At 42.6% G+C, this 17,374-nt stretch overlaps 1 protein-coding gene across 2 annotated transcripts in view; it reads left to right on the top strand.

Moving 5' to 3' along the window:
• Positions 1 to 17,374, top strand: part of TNKS2 (tankyrase 2) — a 511,364-nt gene that overhangs the window by 174,357 nt on the left and 319,633 nt on the right. For both annotated transcript variants that reach the window (XM_069239858.1, XM_069239857.1), the window contains exons 14-17: positions 3,715 to 3,860; positions 11,025 to 11,190; positions 15,808 to 16,027; positions 16,203 to 16,312. In XM_069239858.1, coding sequence (XP_069095959.1) covers positions 3,715 to 3,860; positions 11,025 to 11,190; positions 15,808 to 16,027; positions 16,203 to 16,312 — 642 coding nt within the window. The remainder of the gene's footprint in view (positions 1 to 3,714; positions 3,861 to 11,024; positions 11,191 to 15,807; positions 16,028 to 16,202; positions 16,313 to 17,374) is intronic.

The raw sequence follows: 17,374 nt of genomic DNA, 5'->3' as shown, positions 1-17,374 counted from the left end.
GTATAGAGGGGCAGCCTCTGAATTGTATGCACAGGGATCTAACATAGATTTTACAATGGAAATGATCTTTTTACCCGAAATGGCTGTCCCATTAATTTTAGTGGTGAAGAAAGAGGCACATAACTCTGTAATGGCTTTATTGTAGCTCCTTAATGGCCTCTTTGAACTTTTTCTGCTCAGTGAACCATAGTTTTAAACCATTCTCTTTCCAAAACGTTGCACCCTTTTTTAAGGTTGAGAAAATGTGAAGTGAACCAGGGCGTGGATGATGTAATTTTGGTTCTTGGAAGGCCCGTCATTGGGACCAACTTATCTAAAGAAGTCAAGATCCGCTCTTTGTGATGATGAAATCAGCTTCAGCTACCAATAGGCTAAGATCTGGTTTGATCGTATTAGCGTAGAGCAAAATTCTGATGGACTAATCTTAGACCAACCTCTTATGATATTGGGAAGGGTGACCTTGGTTGAAGCCAGACAGTACAATGATTGCGCATGGAATGATGGTTGGTCTATAAAAGGGGCATAGCAGGATGTACTTTCAACCCCAACAGATTTGAGAATACTGGGAACAATGTCCTTAATCAACTGCTTTAGTGTGATGGATTCTAGGTCTTGAGTCAGGTTAGCTGCTAACTGGCAGTGTGTTACCTTTAAATGTAGAGTCCGATCACTGAGAAAAGTTAAACTGGAAAAATTGGGAGCTTGTGTTGCCACAACCTCAGTCAGCGCTTACAAAGAGGCCATGGCAGAACCAGTGGGACAGTATATTAAAGCACTGGAAAACAAAGTGGTTGACGAGCTTCAAAGAGAAAATAATTCCCTCACTATTTGGTACTAATAAGTCTGATATGTTGCAATTCAGAGTTGATTTATAAATAATCTCTTTTGTCGTTGTGATTCCTTGTAATAGTCTAACCATACAGCAGAATTGCTATGGCAACATCTAGCATTGACCTCACAGTAAGCCGTGTTTCCGTTACAAACAAGGCTTTCGGATGTTGGTCTTCTATAAAAGTCATGTCTAGCTTGTGTTTTGCCAGGGAGTGGCAATCAATGGTGAAAATGTGTTTTTTTTCATTCATAAGATAGTTAATTGGTGTAGAGTCTCGGGGAGATAGATAACTGGTGTAGAGTCTGGAGTAAAAGAGTATAAGCAAAATGTTTAAATGAAGACCTATCATCTGCTAGATCGATAAAATGCAGACTGTTTGAACAATCTACCATAAGACAGAGTAGGTCTTTAAATAAGGAGGAGATAGTCACTTGTAGTTTGATCAGCATTCCTGTCTGCTGCCGGCAGCCGGATGCAGAAGATTCAGCTGAAATTTCCTACTCAATCTACTGACCCCCACCCCGTACCAGTTGGCCACCTGTAGGACAGCTTTGTTACACTTTTGGCAGCTACCCAAGGGGAGACCTGTTCTTTATGCTTGATGGCTCGACCCTAATGCTTCCTGGCTCCATGCCTCCCCGGGCCTTGGCCTTGTGCCTATGATAAAGTCATAGATAGAGCCATCCTGCCAGTTGATCTTGGAGTAGAACTACAAGAACTCTGGAGCAAACTTTGCCCTCCTAGAAACAAAACACTAACAGTTTGATAGAAATCTTGAAAACGACTTAGTAATTTGCGGAGCCCTTCCACTCTTCCTCCCATTTAACAAGGTGCTGCTATAACCTGTCTTGGCTTCCTAAGAAAAGCCTCTCTGGGCTCAGCAGTCCAAAGACAAATTGCCAGACTCCTAGGAAAGCACTTTTTGTCCTCTTACCTGGCACCAGAGAACCTAATGGTTTAGGCTTTATTTTCCATGTTGAACACCAATGCCTGCTAAATGACTGCTCTAAACCGGGGAAAACTGGATGCCGTGGAACCAAAGTCTTATGCATCAGGCAGTCTCACCCTTCATTGGGTGCCTGCAATATGCCTGCTAGATGCGGTGTCCAGGCATTATGGAAATTGGGCAGGCTGACCTCTGTTAGCCTGTGAACCATAAAAAAGCTATTTTCTGTTCTGCAGGTATTTACTGTATTGGTCCGCAACTATTTTAGTACTTAAAAGCAAATTCTAAAGTGTGGCTTGGATCCCATACACACTATAATGGGGTCCATGAGCACAACTGTTACCCTAAGCTGGCCTGCCTGGATGTGCTCCACTGGTTTTTATTTGATGATGTCCAGCACTGTGATAGACATGCCTTTCAAGAGAGAAGGCCAACTCCTTACTTGAACACTCCAAGAAAAATAATGCCTCAACAGCGCAGTTCCATCACCAATACATGCTTTCATCTTCCCTGCTTCAAGGTGCAAGATAGGGTTCACCATTGAGTCTCAGCACTATCAGTTCACAGTATTGCAGTTCAAACTGACTATCGTCTAATTTAAAAAAAAATATGTTGCAATTTTGTTCCTTCACTGAGTCAGGAGCCTGTTTTTCCGTACATGGATGGAAGATTCAGATGGAGTCCTTGGCTTTAGTTAAGAAACATTTTGGCCATGCAATAATTCCTCTGCACAACTTGTGCTTTACCAACAGCGTCCAAATGTCCCACTGCCTTCCAACACAGAGGTTTACTTTCAGAGATATGATGCTAGACATGACCCACGTTAAGGCTTTTCCCTGTCTTTGAAGGATCATGGGTATTTGAGAGAAGATGCCAAGGTTTTTACTTGCAATGCAAGTCTGAGCCCTACAGGACTATGTCTGCTTGTCCTGTGCTTCCTGATAGTTACATAAGCCGGATGTGAGATGAGGGCCCTCCAGTGGTTCCCTGCAAGGGCATTCGCTCCAACACTAAAAGGGGGAGGTTCTTTTGTGTCGGCAGCAGAGTTTCCTGTTAATCCTCGCAGACCTGCACTGGTGGATGGGCCTCTCCAATCTCAACATAGGTAACCTGTTCAACCCCCGCAAGAAGATTCTACTGTGGGCATGTCTGCTTTGCTCTGGGCCGGGGGGGTGTCCATCTCTGTGACATAGCAACACTGGGCCTTTGCTTCAAGAAGACATTTCTCCCATCTCACGGAGTGCCATTCAGATCCTGTCTGACAGCACCACCACCACCGCCCTTCACATCTACACGCAGGGTGAAGTGTTTTCATGGGCCATATGTGGGAAGGCTTTTCACCCGTGAAAATGAGGCAGTAGTACAAAATTGCTACCACAGCCGCCCACCTGGCTGACTATCTCATCATGAGAGCAGAAGATTCCTGTCCTGTCATCGGAGAAATGCCTGCAGTGACACAGGCAGTCCTCTCCAGACTGGGGTTTCCATCTATGGATCTCTTTGCTACAGCCTCGTTTTGTGCCATACTCTTTCCTCTGAATAGTTTACTGGGGGTTGCCTTAAGGTTTAGCTGATCCAAGGTCCCGCTGTATGTGTTTTCACCAGTTCCTTTACTTTAATCATCTGATACAGTGATATGTTAAATATGCCAACCTTGGGAAACCGTAGCCATAGACAAGTAACAGTTTCTTGTTATGAAGTCGGGGTGCAATATAATAACAACAAGCCATTTGTTAAAGTCTTGCAAGTCTCAGATGGCACCAGAGCTGGACATCAACATTTTCCTGGATACATGAACCTAGAAGTAGTTTGTTTGTTTGTTCCATAATTTCTTATTTCTTTAAGGAAGAAACATATGTACTTAATTGTTCACTTTATAAGTATAATAATTTACAGATTGTTTGTAAACATTTAGTTTAATGTTTCCTGTCCACAGAAACTATGTAATGCTCAAAGTGTAAACTGCAGGGATATTGAAGGACGTCAGTCCACACCACTTCATTTTGCAGCAGGCTATAACAGAGTGTCTGTTGTAGAATATCTTCTTCAGAATGGAGCTGATGTACATGCAAAAGATAAAGGGTGAGCATGAAACATGTTTTCAGTGGTTTGATAAAGACAATTGAGATGTTCTTTTCAGTGTAAACATTTTATATAACACCTCTTTTATGGCAGTACTTCTCAATAGCTGTGCTCTTGATACATGTTTAATAAGGCTACAGCTGTCTATGGAGTTAATTTGTCAATATTGGTTATTGATATTTTGTGATATTTGTCATTAAAGTACATCAACACATAATATTTAATCTTGAAAACCAGCAGCATTTGAGTTTGTGATAGAACAGTTGTGCAATGCCCCTTTGTACTTTGTAAGAGATGTAATCACCATAACACTTTTCTCAATAATTGGTTGATTTGAATGTTGCTTCATAACACTTAAAACCACCTCAGGGTGCTGTGATTTAAACTACCTAACACACATATACATTGACATTCTCCAAGAGCATTGTATCAAGAAATACTTTGTTGCCACAAGCTGAATTCAACATGCGTCATCAGGACAAAGAAATGCAAAATAAGATACAAATAAACTCCCAATAGAAGCGCCTGCATTTTTTTTTAGATTGACACTGGTATGAGATTGCATTTGACTTACTGTTTAGGAAGCTCCACAGTGGTCATATAGAAAGCACATACTTCTGTTGGTTGACAAATTTCAAAGGCTTGGAATGTTCCATATAAACCAGATATTTTACTAGCTATGTTCCAGATCCAGTCTGGTGTGTGGAGATGTTCTAAAGTTGAGGAATCTGTGGTTCCCAATAGTTTTGCCTGGAAGGAGTGTTACCGAAGATAAGAAACTTGTTCGCTGGGGTCTCACCGTACCCTGTAGCACAAAGTGTTTTGCACTGTCACAATTAAATCTCAGCTCTCCCATAAGGAGTTGACTGTTGACTGTTGCTAGGGTGGAACCAAGCAACATGCTAGTTCCTCAAGGGCCTGAGCTGGCCTGAAGAGGCTGCAGATATAGCCTTTTGACCTGTCGTCTGAGAATGATGTGACAAATGTGCCACTCAGCGTTGTGGTGAGCTGGGACAACACCAGCATGTGTCAAGGAAGCTGCGGTGCTCATGGCTTGGTGGCTCTTGCAGCTTGGGATCTTCCTCTGTCTGAGATCCAAATCCACCACCCAAACATGCTAGGCTGCTCACACCTGGTTGTAGCTAGGACTTACTTATATCGTGTTTCAGGCCTTTCCACAGCTGTGCTTTTATTCCAGTGCTGTTCTTTATCCTTCTTGAAAACCTTTGACTGCAGTCCTTTTTCTCCTAGTGACGCAAGGCTTCTTGGTACTCTGTATTCGCAGTGGAACTGACAAGTTCCTCAGAATGCTTGATCCACTGGGTCACGACTTCTTGCTTAAAATCTAGAGACATTTTGTGGACTGCAGGGCCTCACCTTTGCATAGCGGTGAAACCCAGCTCCTTCCTTGGTGTGGCAGTGAATGTCTTCGGCTTGTTCTGTCTCTGCTGCTGAACAGTGTCTCTCCTGTACAAGTGCACCTCTAATACTCCTCCTTAGCAGTCAGTAAGGTCTATTTCTTGAAGTAGGGTGCAGGCAGCCCCTCCATGCAGCCTTCTTTGATGTCCTTAGGTTTTGCAGCGTTCATGTTTTCTGGATTCACATGCTGTTCATTTTTCCGCCATCTAGTGGTTGGGGCTGTAATCCTCCAATAAACTAGTAGGCCTTTTCTTTGTGCGGCTATGGTTCCACAAATTGGTGTCTTATTCAGCCTCCACTGATGTTGTATGCCCTCCCCGGAAGCTCCCGGGCATAGTTGCAAACTATGAAGAAAAGAGATTGTAGAAAGTTTTTCATCGAAGAAGACCAAAGAATCCACCGAAGGTACCTGAGTAGTAGTGGCAAACAAATACGTCAAACTCATATCAGAGAATGCAATTATAGGGGGACTTCCTGTTTCGAGTGATATGGAGAAGACGCTATTTCACAAATTTACCCAAAAGGACAAATATCAGGTGTCTAGTCTGTGCCTACCACTGGACCATAAACAACAAAGACTGTGAGGCTTGTGCGGATTTTAAACCGAAAATGCGAAGAGTGAGGGGCACACAGAGGCAGGCACACAACGCCATGTAGGGCCAGAAGCCGACTCCTCACTGAACGATTTAGGGTTGTTAACTGTCTGAGGATAATGTCGCTGAAGGGGCAGAAGAAGAAAGCTCGGGGTGTCAAGATGTTGATCGTAGACGTCGAGAGGGACCACTCAAGACAAAGGCAACTCTGAAAACATTTTCAGGGGCATACTCGGTCATCTAACTCAAAATGTGGTCTCTGCATCGAAAAAATCAATGACCTAAGGCAAGATAAGATCAAAAGAACCCCACGGGTCCCAGGATAGGGGCATCGCAGGTGGTCGAACTCCCAACGAAAAAGAGACAATCGAGATTGTGGAGATCAGAAGACAGATTAAAGCTGAGAAGCTGCGACTTTGAGGGAAGAAAGAAGAGGAGAAATTTGAGAAGAAGACAGCGAAAGATACTCCTTCGAAGGAAATTGTGACATCAAAAAGAAATTCAACGCACCACTCGATGACTACGAAAGAGCCATGGTACTCGGAGGAAAAAGAGGCAGCTAGAGGCAGAAATGGCAGCAATTCTGCAAAAAAAAAAAAAAAGAGGGGTTTGGATGATTCCCTTGGAGAATTTCAAATACAGCAGAAGACTTGGAGGCCTGAAGAGAATGGGAAGGAGGATGTTGAGGAACTTGAACCCCCAGTGACACTTCAGCGACAGGAAGAACAAGAGCAGGAATTCTTTGAGGATTAGGATTCAGACAACTTGGCCATGGAAATGTTCCAAGACTGATCGGAATTTACCGAAAGCCTTTGGCAAGACCTCGAAACAGATTCCGCCGAAGGGGTAATTAATACTTGCTCTTCAAGACCATCACCTCCTGATGATATTGCGATGTATTGACAGCTAATTAAAAAAGCAGCTTAGAAATATGGGTAACAATTAGAAGAAAAATAAACAAATCTTGCTTCCTGCTAGAGATATAACTGCCCTCCCAGCAGTGTTATGAGTTTATGATGCACATGCCTAAACAGTACCATAAAAGAGTGGCTGCACTTGTTGTAGAGGGTAAGAACATAGCCAATACATGCCTCAATTCACCGTTAGATGCATCTGATGCAGCTAGCCAACAAATGATGATGGGAAAATCACTGAGCCTCCATGCATGGGTGAGGATGTCTGGTTTTAAACCAGAAGTTCAGGCAAACATAATCAACACCACGTTCAACAGAAAACAGCTAAAAAGAGCCTTTCTACTAGCAGTGATATCACTTTGCAGAGTGAGTGAACTACAAGCACTCACTAGAACATTATCTTCAAATCACCAGGGAAAGGATAGTCATGAGGACAGATCCACACTTCCTATCCAAAGTTGTTTCACATTTTCACATAAATCAGTCAATCCAAATTCCAAGTTTTGCCAGGAACCCAAAAATTGAGCAGAAAGAGCTCTTCACACACTTGATGCAAGAAGAGCAATCGTACTAAATAGAAAAAACTAAGTCAAGCAGGAAAACAAAACAACTGTGTCATTTGATGACGACAACAACAAAGGTAAACCATTAACAAAAAGAAAAATTGCTAAATGGATCTCACAAGCAATTCAGTTATGTCACTTAAGTGCTCACATTGACAAGACATTATTGCATTGATATTCAAATGAACAAGGAAGCGCAAGTCATTTAAAGCGTGTTAAAACACAAATTCACAAATCCAAGCTCATCTTCATCCCAACCACCTCAAGATTAAATACCGCACAAAATCAGTGCACAACATGTGACTTCAGAAAAGATTCACGCTGCAAACAAAATGCTTTCTTACCTATAGGAGTAGTTTTGCAGCTTGAAGAATTTTCTGGATTCATAGGCAACCCACCCACCTCCCCTAAAAGATGAGAAGAGAGTATTAAAAAATAAATAAAGAATAATCTCAAGATTGCGACACGACTGAACCTCCGGGGAGGGCGTATGATGTCAGCGGAGGCTGGATAAAACACCAAATGGTGGAACCATTGAAGCACAACAAAAAAATAGAAAAAAGGACTACTAGTATATTAGAGAATTCTGGACCCAACCACTGGATGGCAAAATAATGCACAACATGTAAATCCAGAAAATTCTTCAAGCTGCAAACCCACTCCTACAGGTAAGAAACCATTTTTTTTCTGGTCCTGACCTTGTCATGGAGTGTTGGTGGTGATTGTCCCAACCCTGGAGCACAGAGTGACTCGACTAGTGTGGATATCCCAGATTCTTGCAGGGAAATTTTGAAACGCTGGATGTTTCGGCCCCATCTTTATACTAATGTTGCAGACAGTAGTTGTGTATTCTGGGCTTTTCTGGCCATTTTGCTTATTCCAATCAGACTACTCCAGCCAAATTGTTACAAAGTGCTAGCAGGCGGTTGGGGTTTAGGTAGAAGTCTTCTGGCCGGAGGGGGAAAAAAAACAAGGGCATAAACCATAAGGGTGGTTGTCTACATAATTATCTGTTAACCTGTGAGGTATAATCCTTCTAATGAACAATGGACCCAAAAAGGGCAACAAAAACTCACTAGTTTGAAATGGCCTTCTGTCTCCCCTCTTTCACTCCTAAAACTCTGACCGACTACAAAGGATTTCAGGAGTGTCCAGTAGGAGCCCTGCAGTTTACATTTGCTGTCTTTGCTTCAACTCTCTGTTTTAGATATCATATAAACGTAGCACATTCAAAACTGATAGGCTTCCTCGGATCACAGCAATTAAGCTGATTTTTTTTCCAAAGAAAGATTGTTGATATCTATGCCTCTTTTCCCCCTTCACCAGATCTTATAACAGACAGAAACCCCCATAAGGAGCTCCAGAGTTCTAGGGCCTCTTTTTCGTTTTTTCAGCCAGTTACTAATGCTCTCATTACCAACTATCTTCATATGATAAAATCAGGTTCACCTTTAGATCCTGCTCTACCTCATATACTTGCTCTAGCCTCCAATAGAATCTGCCCTGTAGTGAAAAACATTCTAATCCATTCTTTAAACTCGGGCATGATACCACAATCCCTTAAGCATGCTGTCATCAAACCCCTATTGGAAAAAATCTAATCTTAACCCTTTGGAATTGAAGAATTATAGACCTATTGCTCTTCTTCCTATTCGGTCTAAAATCATGGAGAAGCATATCAATAATCAGCTAACATGTTTTCTTGAGGAATATGAACTTGCAGATCCATCTCAGATGGGGTTTAGGCCACGGCATAGTACTGAATCAGCCCTGCTAGCATTCATGGAGAACGCACACCAAATACTAGACCCTGGTGGTCGGGCAGCTATCATCTTATTAGATCTGAGTGCTGCTTTTGATACCGTGGACCACAATATCCTTCTTCAAAGACTCTCTGGAATAGGAATTGAAGGAAATGCATTGTGTTGGTTCTTTTCATTTCTAAAGGATAGAACCTTTCAGGTTCTGGACCATGCCTTTTACTCCAAAACTTTTCCCCTTGCATGTGGAGTTCCGCAGGGCTCGTCGCTTAGTCCTTCTCTATAATATTTATCTCTCGCCACTGGCCAAAATTGTGGAGCCCCATGGCCTCTCTTTGATCTCATATGTGGATGACACCCAGTTAGTAGTGTCCCTCTCAAACTCTGGAAATACCCCCAATCCAACCTTTCAGCTTGCCTGGAGGAGGTAGCCAAATGGATGACGGAGTCCAAACTCAAGCTTAATGACGACAAGTCAGAGGTAATGATCATTGGTAATTACACTCTCTCCAACCCCTTGACAGTCCTGCCCACTGGGTTTGGAGGCCTCCCTCCACCTAAGGACAACATAAAGAGCTTGTGTTTTTAGCTAGATCCACACCTTACCGTGGACTACCAATCTAAAAGGCTTGCCGCATCATGTTTTGGCCTATTAAGAACCTTAAGGAAATTCATCAACCTTCTGCCATTTTTGGCCAGAAGACTTCTCATTCAAGCATTAATATTGTCCGCTTGGATTATGGTAACTCGCTTTTTTTTAAATACGTAAGCAGAATTCTGCTGCACGGCTGCTTAAAAATGTCCCTAGACACACCTCTGTTACACCTGCTCCGGTTTCTCTTCATTGGCTCCCCATAAAGTAACAAATCAACTTCAAGGCGATGTGTAGGACTCCTAAAGCTTTGCATAACAGGACACCCAAATTTCGTAGACAAAATATGTCTTTCTATGTCCCAACTAGGCCCCTGAGGTCCTCTGTTGCCCTACGAGCTCATACGCCTCTCTTCAAGAAGTCCAGATGGGGAGGTAACTGCTTTTTAGTAAAAGCTGCACATCTTTGGAACACTCTGCCTTTGGGACTTCGCCATGACCACCCTGAACTATCCTTTCGTAAGAAACTGAAGACATTTTTATTTTCCTCTTAAGCAATTCTGTGGCACTGATAAGATATAGACCTCTCCTTTAGCGCTGGGAAGCCCTCGGGTATCCATGCACTCTATAAATAAAAATAAATAAATAGGTAAGAAGACTTTCCTCACCACTATAAAATGTATTGCTGCCATCACTGTTGGTCGTTTATAACCCTGCAAGCTGATAGTAGTCATTTCAATAAGGGTGCACCTGGTATGTCCCTCCGGTCCACCGAGCCCCGCTGTGGGGCTAGATCAGTATCTCCAGTGCACACACCAGATGGTTGTGGGCTCTGAGGTCATGGTTAAAAACCTACAGATTGCGGTAATGAATTTAAAGGACAGACACATGCTTTCTGGAGCCATCAATCAGATTTTTTCATGTTGTTGGAGGGCACGAGAAAGGTTTGTACATACCGGCCCGCAGACAATAGGAAACTTTATTACAAGAAAATGAGTAATACACTATAACTAAATTTAGAAAGAAAAGTCAAAACTATCGTTCGCAGTACTTGTATGACAATGCATGTTTGGTTTATGGTATGCCATTCAGACTACTTTACAAACTTTATTCAGCCTTCCTTTTTTTTCTATTCTAAACCATAGAGAAGGTCAACCAATTTTATGGGGGGATTGAGGGATTGAGAGAGAGAGAGCGCACTATGTGGACTTGTAGTTTTCTTGTCGTATTCTTTTAGCGGTGAATAGATACGTGAAGTTCATTCCTGTGTTATAAAACTGCAATTTGAATAGTTGGTGATCCTGTATTTCTCTTTTAATTCTAGAGGCCTTGTACCTTTACATAATGCATGTTCCTATGGCCACTATGAAGTAACCGAAATGCTAGTGAAGCATGGTGCAGTTGTAAATGTTTCTGATTTATGGAAGTTCACACCATTGCATGAAGCTGCAGCGAAAGGAAAATACGAAATATGCAGGCTTCTCTTAAAGGTATTCAAAGTGAATTATGAATAATGCGTACAGCTGATGGCTATTCATTTGACAAATTTGATTGTTTGAATTGTCTTAATCATGTAGCTGCTGCTTATGATTCCCAGTGTTTGAAAATCTTGTGTTGAGTCTGGAAAGCCCCCCAAAATATTATATTATATATAAAATATATATATATATATACATATATATATATATTTTTTTTTTACTTTTACATATGATTGTAAACAGCAGTATTAACATGTCTCCAGCAAACCTTAGTGTTAACTTTATTGAAACTGCCAAAACAGTGGTATCACACGGATTTGCTGTGGCTCTGTACTGCCATGGAAGTGATGCAGTGTGTGCTGACATCTGTTCTTTTCTTTGCGTGCCCTTCAATGTGGAACCAGAATTTTGCTTGCAACTTTGTTCATCTTCCAGTGACTTTTACTGTCTCAAGTTGTGTGCTCTGGAATGATGTCTCATTTATATTCGATGTGAGGACATATCTGCAGGAGCAGATATGCCCCCTGTAGTATCTAGTTTGATTACTAAACGTTACAAGTGAGCAGGGAAGCCATCTTGAGGCATATGCTGGTCAATCTTCATTACGAGTTACCCAGCTACATAGAAGCTTCACTGAGGTCATGGTGTTTGTATCAAACACTTTGTCTTAGTAAATCCATGCTAATTCCACTATTGGATTTATTATGATATGCGTTGTGAGGGCACCTTAGAGGTGCTTCATGAAACCTACCAGTCCTCTAGTGTGCTGGCTGACTTGTATCATCCAACCTGCCATTACAGACACGTTTCTGAGTCCTGGAGGTAAGATCCTGCACTCTGAGGCCAAAAACAATGCCTACTCTGAAGGGAGGTGTTCTCACCTCCTCCAGCAGGATGGCTAGTTAATCTGTATACCAAGGCCAGGGACTTCAAAGTCCCTGCCACCTTTGATCTGCAACCCCGGCTTTCCTCTGACCAGGGAGTTGCCAACCCCTGCCCTGACGCTCATTTGGCAACAGGCCAGCCAGTAAATTAGCTATGTAAGTAGGCGTGTTGTACTACCAGGATGGTCACACACCTAAGATAGTGCAGCCTGATGTGCTCCACGAAGGAAGGGTACCACCATTTGTTTTTGGTGGAACTAGGAACTCTAGGACAGTGTTATGCCCATTCCCCACATGAAGTGGTCATATAGGGGGTGTAGTGACCTCAGGGGTAAGTAGACTATTGGCTACTACCATAGACTTCATCAGATGCCCCTAAATGGAGTATAGCAGTGGCCCCCTGACACCAGAGGACCAGATTCACCTGACCAAAGAAGGAGGACCAAGAAGAGCCAAAGAATTTAGAACTGTGGACTGCTGGTAAATTTTGGCGCAAAACCCTGCCTGCCTACTTTCTCCTGTCCTGACAGTCACCACAGCCTGACTCCTCCTGCAGCTGTGCATCTTACAAAAACCTTGGAGGCCCTCCAGCACTTCACCAAGCCATCAGCATCTCCCCTGAAGTGGAGGAGCCACTTCCCTGCAGGCACCAAGCTCATGGTCCAGCTCACTGTTCTGCTGACCACAGGGTCCACCTACGCAGTAGCCACACAGGAAGAGATCATCATGCTCCAGGAGGTCAGATCCGTCTCCCCTACCATGTGAGAAGACGCCAGGATCCACCAGAGCTGTCCTACACTGATATCCAAGGTGCTGGACCACTTGCAGCAACAAATGCTTGTTTGAACCCAACCCGGGCTCTAATGCCCTTACCCAAGACCAGACATCAAGGTATGTCGGCATCGCAGAGGCCAGCACTGAGAGTGGACCAGCTGTGCCTGCAGATGCTGCCCCTTGGAGACCCACTACACGGCCCACACCAACTCCAGTCCTGGTCTCTACACTGGCACCAGGGGCAAGCTGGATCCTTTGTACCATCGACAGCACTGACACTGTCCCAAGATCTGATGGCTATTTCTGAAACTAAATGTCTGCCCAATCCAGGCCCATTTTGTACTAGGAGTTCACAAAAGTGCAACCAGACCTCTTCCGGGATGCCAATACTGTCAAAGACTTACGGCTGTGTTTAGATTCCGATCCAACACAAAGTGCACCTAATATTCCTCATGGCACTGATAATGATGGGGAATAGAACAATTTAATTGCCCTTCATTATACCAGTGCTCCTTGTGTCTAGACCACAAGCATTTGGGGAATCTAAATACAGCTCCTGAAACAGAGGTGAACTCGCCATCGGAACCACCAGTGAAATTAAGTGTCTAGTTTGCAGTGGTAGTTCGAAGAGCAGCTGAAGCTTTAGACTTTCAAATGCCCATTATTGAGATATAGACAAATGTGTTCAGCCAGATCCTGCTTCATTTAAGTCATTACTGCATATCAATGAAGCTTTTACTGATGCTCTTATGGCCTCCTGGTCAAAGTTATGCTGTCCTCCAGACAATCAACAAATGATTTGGAGATACAGACCACTCCCGCTGTCCTAGATTTTATAACTATTGACAAATTCATTTCCTTGTAATCCTCCAGACAGCGCATCAAAAATAATGTATGCCTTCGGAAATAGCATGTTTTCTTCAGCTACTTGTGGCGTTCAAGTCATTTCCTTTGCCACAGGGGGTCCTGTAAATTTAGGAGAAGCACCTAATAGTGTAGGCTTAATCATGGGTCTCTGGGAAGATGGCTCTGCAGCTTCTTGGACTGCTGGCCATGTGCATCCTTCTCACCCTGCACTCCAAATGGCATACAGGGTCCTGCAGTGGAACCTCAGATTTCAGTTGGCCCAGGGTAAGGGCTGCCTTTCCAACTTTATGCCGATATCGCAGGACACAGCTCAAGATCTTCTGTGGTGGCTTACAGACTCCAGCCGGACCTGCGACAGGCTGCTCTCCCTTCCCCACCATGATGTTCTGGTTGTGACAGAACCATCACTCCTGAGGTGGGCAGGTCACCTGGGGGAGGTGAGTCCTCCCTATCAGCTACATATCATTCTCCTGGACCTTAAGGTGATCCTAAAAGACTTGCTTTGCTCCATCAAAGGGAGGCTGGTTTTGGTTCTTGTGGATACCTCGACTGCCATGTAGTACTGCAACAAGCTGGCTGGACCAGCAGGATATCTTTGCAGGAGCCAGCCCCTTCGCGGGGCGTCCCTGAATGCCATAGCAGATGTATTGTCAGGCAAGCTACAACTGTTTCTCTATCCCAACCTGTCTCGGAGTACCTTTGGCCTGTCTAGATCTATTCTTCACTGCTGAAAATGTGGTTGAGTCATCCTCGTGACCAGAAGCCCTGCTTTTTACTGTGTCAACCCTCATACACTGAGTGCTGTGACAAATGCATTGCCTGGTGTAGTGCGGAAACCGTGACCCCTATCAACCAGACATTCGGAAGTTCTTTGTATGTTCTGTCATTATCCCAGCAAGAACCTGCTATGTATAGTTTGAAAGCTTCTTTGCTGGCCCTATCGGCCTTTCTGTGTTTGCCTGATGAATCATTGTTATTTAAGTCTCCGGTTGACATGCATTTCATTAAAAGTTCGACTTACATGTTTCCTGCAAGCCTTTCCTGCAGGCCTTGTGTTATGCCACAACGAGACCTGAGCTTGATCTCCCTTCGAGTCAATGCACAGCTGTTCTTTTCGAATCTTGACTCGAAATTAGCCTTGTTCATTGCAATTAACGTTTGCATCTTGAGCAAGTGAGCTGCAGTCTGTGACAAAGAATGGGAAGGCAGTGCAATAGAAAGACCCTGTCAAGGGGATAGTCCTCTTTGTCAAAATTCACTATGCACTGGCCAAGGAAATATACCCTGAATGCCCGCAAGCCCACTTCACCAGGGCCATGACAACACTGGTGTGAGAGGTACCCGATTTAGAAATCTGCTGATCTGCAATGTGGCATTTGTGCAAAGCACTACTGGCTCAACAGTCTAGTTGGGTGGGAAAAGTCCCTTTCCAAGTTGGGCTTTTTAGTCCGAGTTCACTCCTCAAACCTACCATGTTGGAAGGTACTGCTATGGTAACTTTAAAAAAAACAAACAAAAAAAAAAAAAAAATGTGGAATCTGCAGTTAGAAGTATTTATCAGAAGAACAAGTTACCTTTAGTTACTGGTGGATACTCTTAGTTAACAGCAGATTCCCCACCATCTCCTGCCTCCCTGTTTTGATGAGCGACCTCTTACACATCAAATGGTCCCAAGTTTAAATGCATCACAAGGTCCTTACATATTATCTGATGCTCTATACTCTGACAACTCAGCATGAGGAAGTTAAATGCTGAGTTAATACAGTGTAGCACTTGAACAGTATAATGCTTATATTTCAAACACTGACGAGTGAAGCTAGGTGGTTAATTTTGAGCCATACTTGCATCAGTGAATCTGCGAACCAACAGTGACTACTTTGATTATAAATTGGATTCCTTGTTCTGTTTTTCATTTGTTTCAGTATTTTGCCACTATATGTGGAAGTTAATTTTTGTTGTCTGCTTTCGTTTAGTAAACCTGATGCCTATCAATATACAATGCTTGCAATTGTTTGATCTCTGATGGTGTTCTGTTGTTTAAAGCTTTATAAATTTAGGTGCTGAAAATGTTTTTGAACATTCATTTGTGTTTTTCTTTCTACAGCATGGGGCTGACCGAACAAAGAAAAATAGAGATGGGAACACACCATTGGACTTGGCTAGAGATGGTGATACAGATATTCAAGATCTGTTGAGAGGGGATGCAGCATTGCTAGATGCTGCTAAGAAAGGTTGTGTGGTCAGAGTAAAGAAGCTATGTTCACCTCATAATGTGAATTGTAAAGATACACAAGGCAGACATTCAACACCGTTGCATCTTGCAGGTTGGGACTTGATTATCTTATTTGTTTGTCCTTTTTATTAATATTTGTTTTAAAGAGTAAATGCTTGTAAAAGTTCATTGCAATTGAGTAAAAATAATGTTGATTGAATATTCTACGATCGTTTAGCTTCGAGAATGGGCGTTTAAGTTAAGAATGACAAATTTTGTCTCTACAGCAGGCTACAACAATCTGGAAGTTGCAGAATTTCTGTTACAGAACGGGGCTGATGTGAATGCACAGGATAAAGGAGGCCTAATACCTTTACATAATGCTGCATCTTATGGGGTAGGTAGCTTGTGCTTCTGCATTTTGTATTTATCATTCTCAGTGGAATACCAAATAAGTTTTAAAAAAAACTAAAAAAAAAAAGACGAGTCAACAACCTAACACAGGTAATAGTCTGTTTGAGTACCAGAAAGTGCTCAATTTTATGTTCTCTGTGAACTCAAATTAGATACACCTTCTGTGACAAAAACAGTCGATTTAGGTTTTCATAAACAATAGCCCTCATTTATGTCCATGTCAAAACAACTGGGCAACTGAAGTCTGCTCCTACCCTATCATAGTGCTCCCTAGACAAACCAGCTATCTTTCATGTGGTCTAGAAGTGGTAAATTAAAGGGGACTGTGTAAACATTTTTATAGTTTGATCCACTCTTTATAAAAACCTTTAGTGTACAGGCTCTAAATAGATAGCTCTCTAAATAGAGATGTCATTGTTTTCATCCCTATATGGTGTGTTTCAGTGGTGTCATCGTCTGGATTGGGATCAGGTGGTCCATTTATTCTGGGTTACCTGCACAAAGAAATGGGGAAGTTGGCTTGGGCAAAGATTTATTTTTTTATCATTTTATAGACCATGTGTTAATGGTTTGCTGATACTCAGATCCCAGAATTAGCATGTAACCTGCTAAGAGTGCCCATGTAAGTCACACCTAAAATCTAAATCTGAACTTCAGTGCCATTCTATTATGGTGGATACCAGTCAGTGATAACTGCATGCAGGAAATACCCACCCATATATCATTTTTCATTGTTCCATCGATCAAACATTTATAGGAATCTTTAAGCTGCTCGGGATTCAAACCTAGTTATTGCAAAAGTAATGGTCACTACTTTCAAAGTTATTCATAAATTCAACCTTCAGCATCTTTCTTCGAAGGTTGCTTTCTTGTTCGCTATTACATCATTTAGGTGTGAACTGAGAACCTTTTACTTCCACAAACCTTATACCTCATACTGTATTCTACCATAGTATTATTTGAAAATTGACCCATGCCTCCTTCTTAAGGTACTGTTTCCCATAGAACATAATATGTTTTCTTTTATCCACTTTTTTCCCTGTCT

The sequence above is a fragment of the Pleurodeles waltl genome, chromosome 6 (assembly GCF_031143425.1).
Source record: "Pleurodeles waltl isolate 20211129_DDA chromosome 6, aPleWal1.hap1.20221129, whole genome shotgun sequence".
NCBI lineage: Eukaryota > Metazoa > Chordata > Amphibia > Caudata > Salamandridae > Pleurodeles > Pleurodeles waltl.
This window is presented reverse-complemented; position numbering and strand designations above follow the sequence as displayed.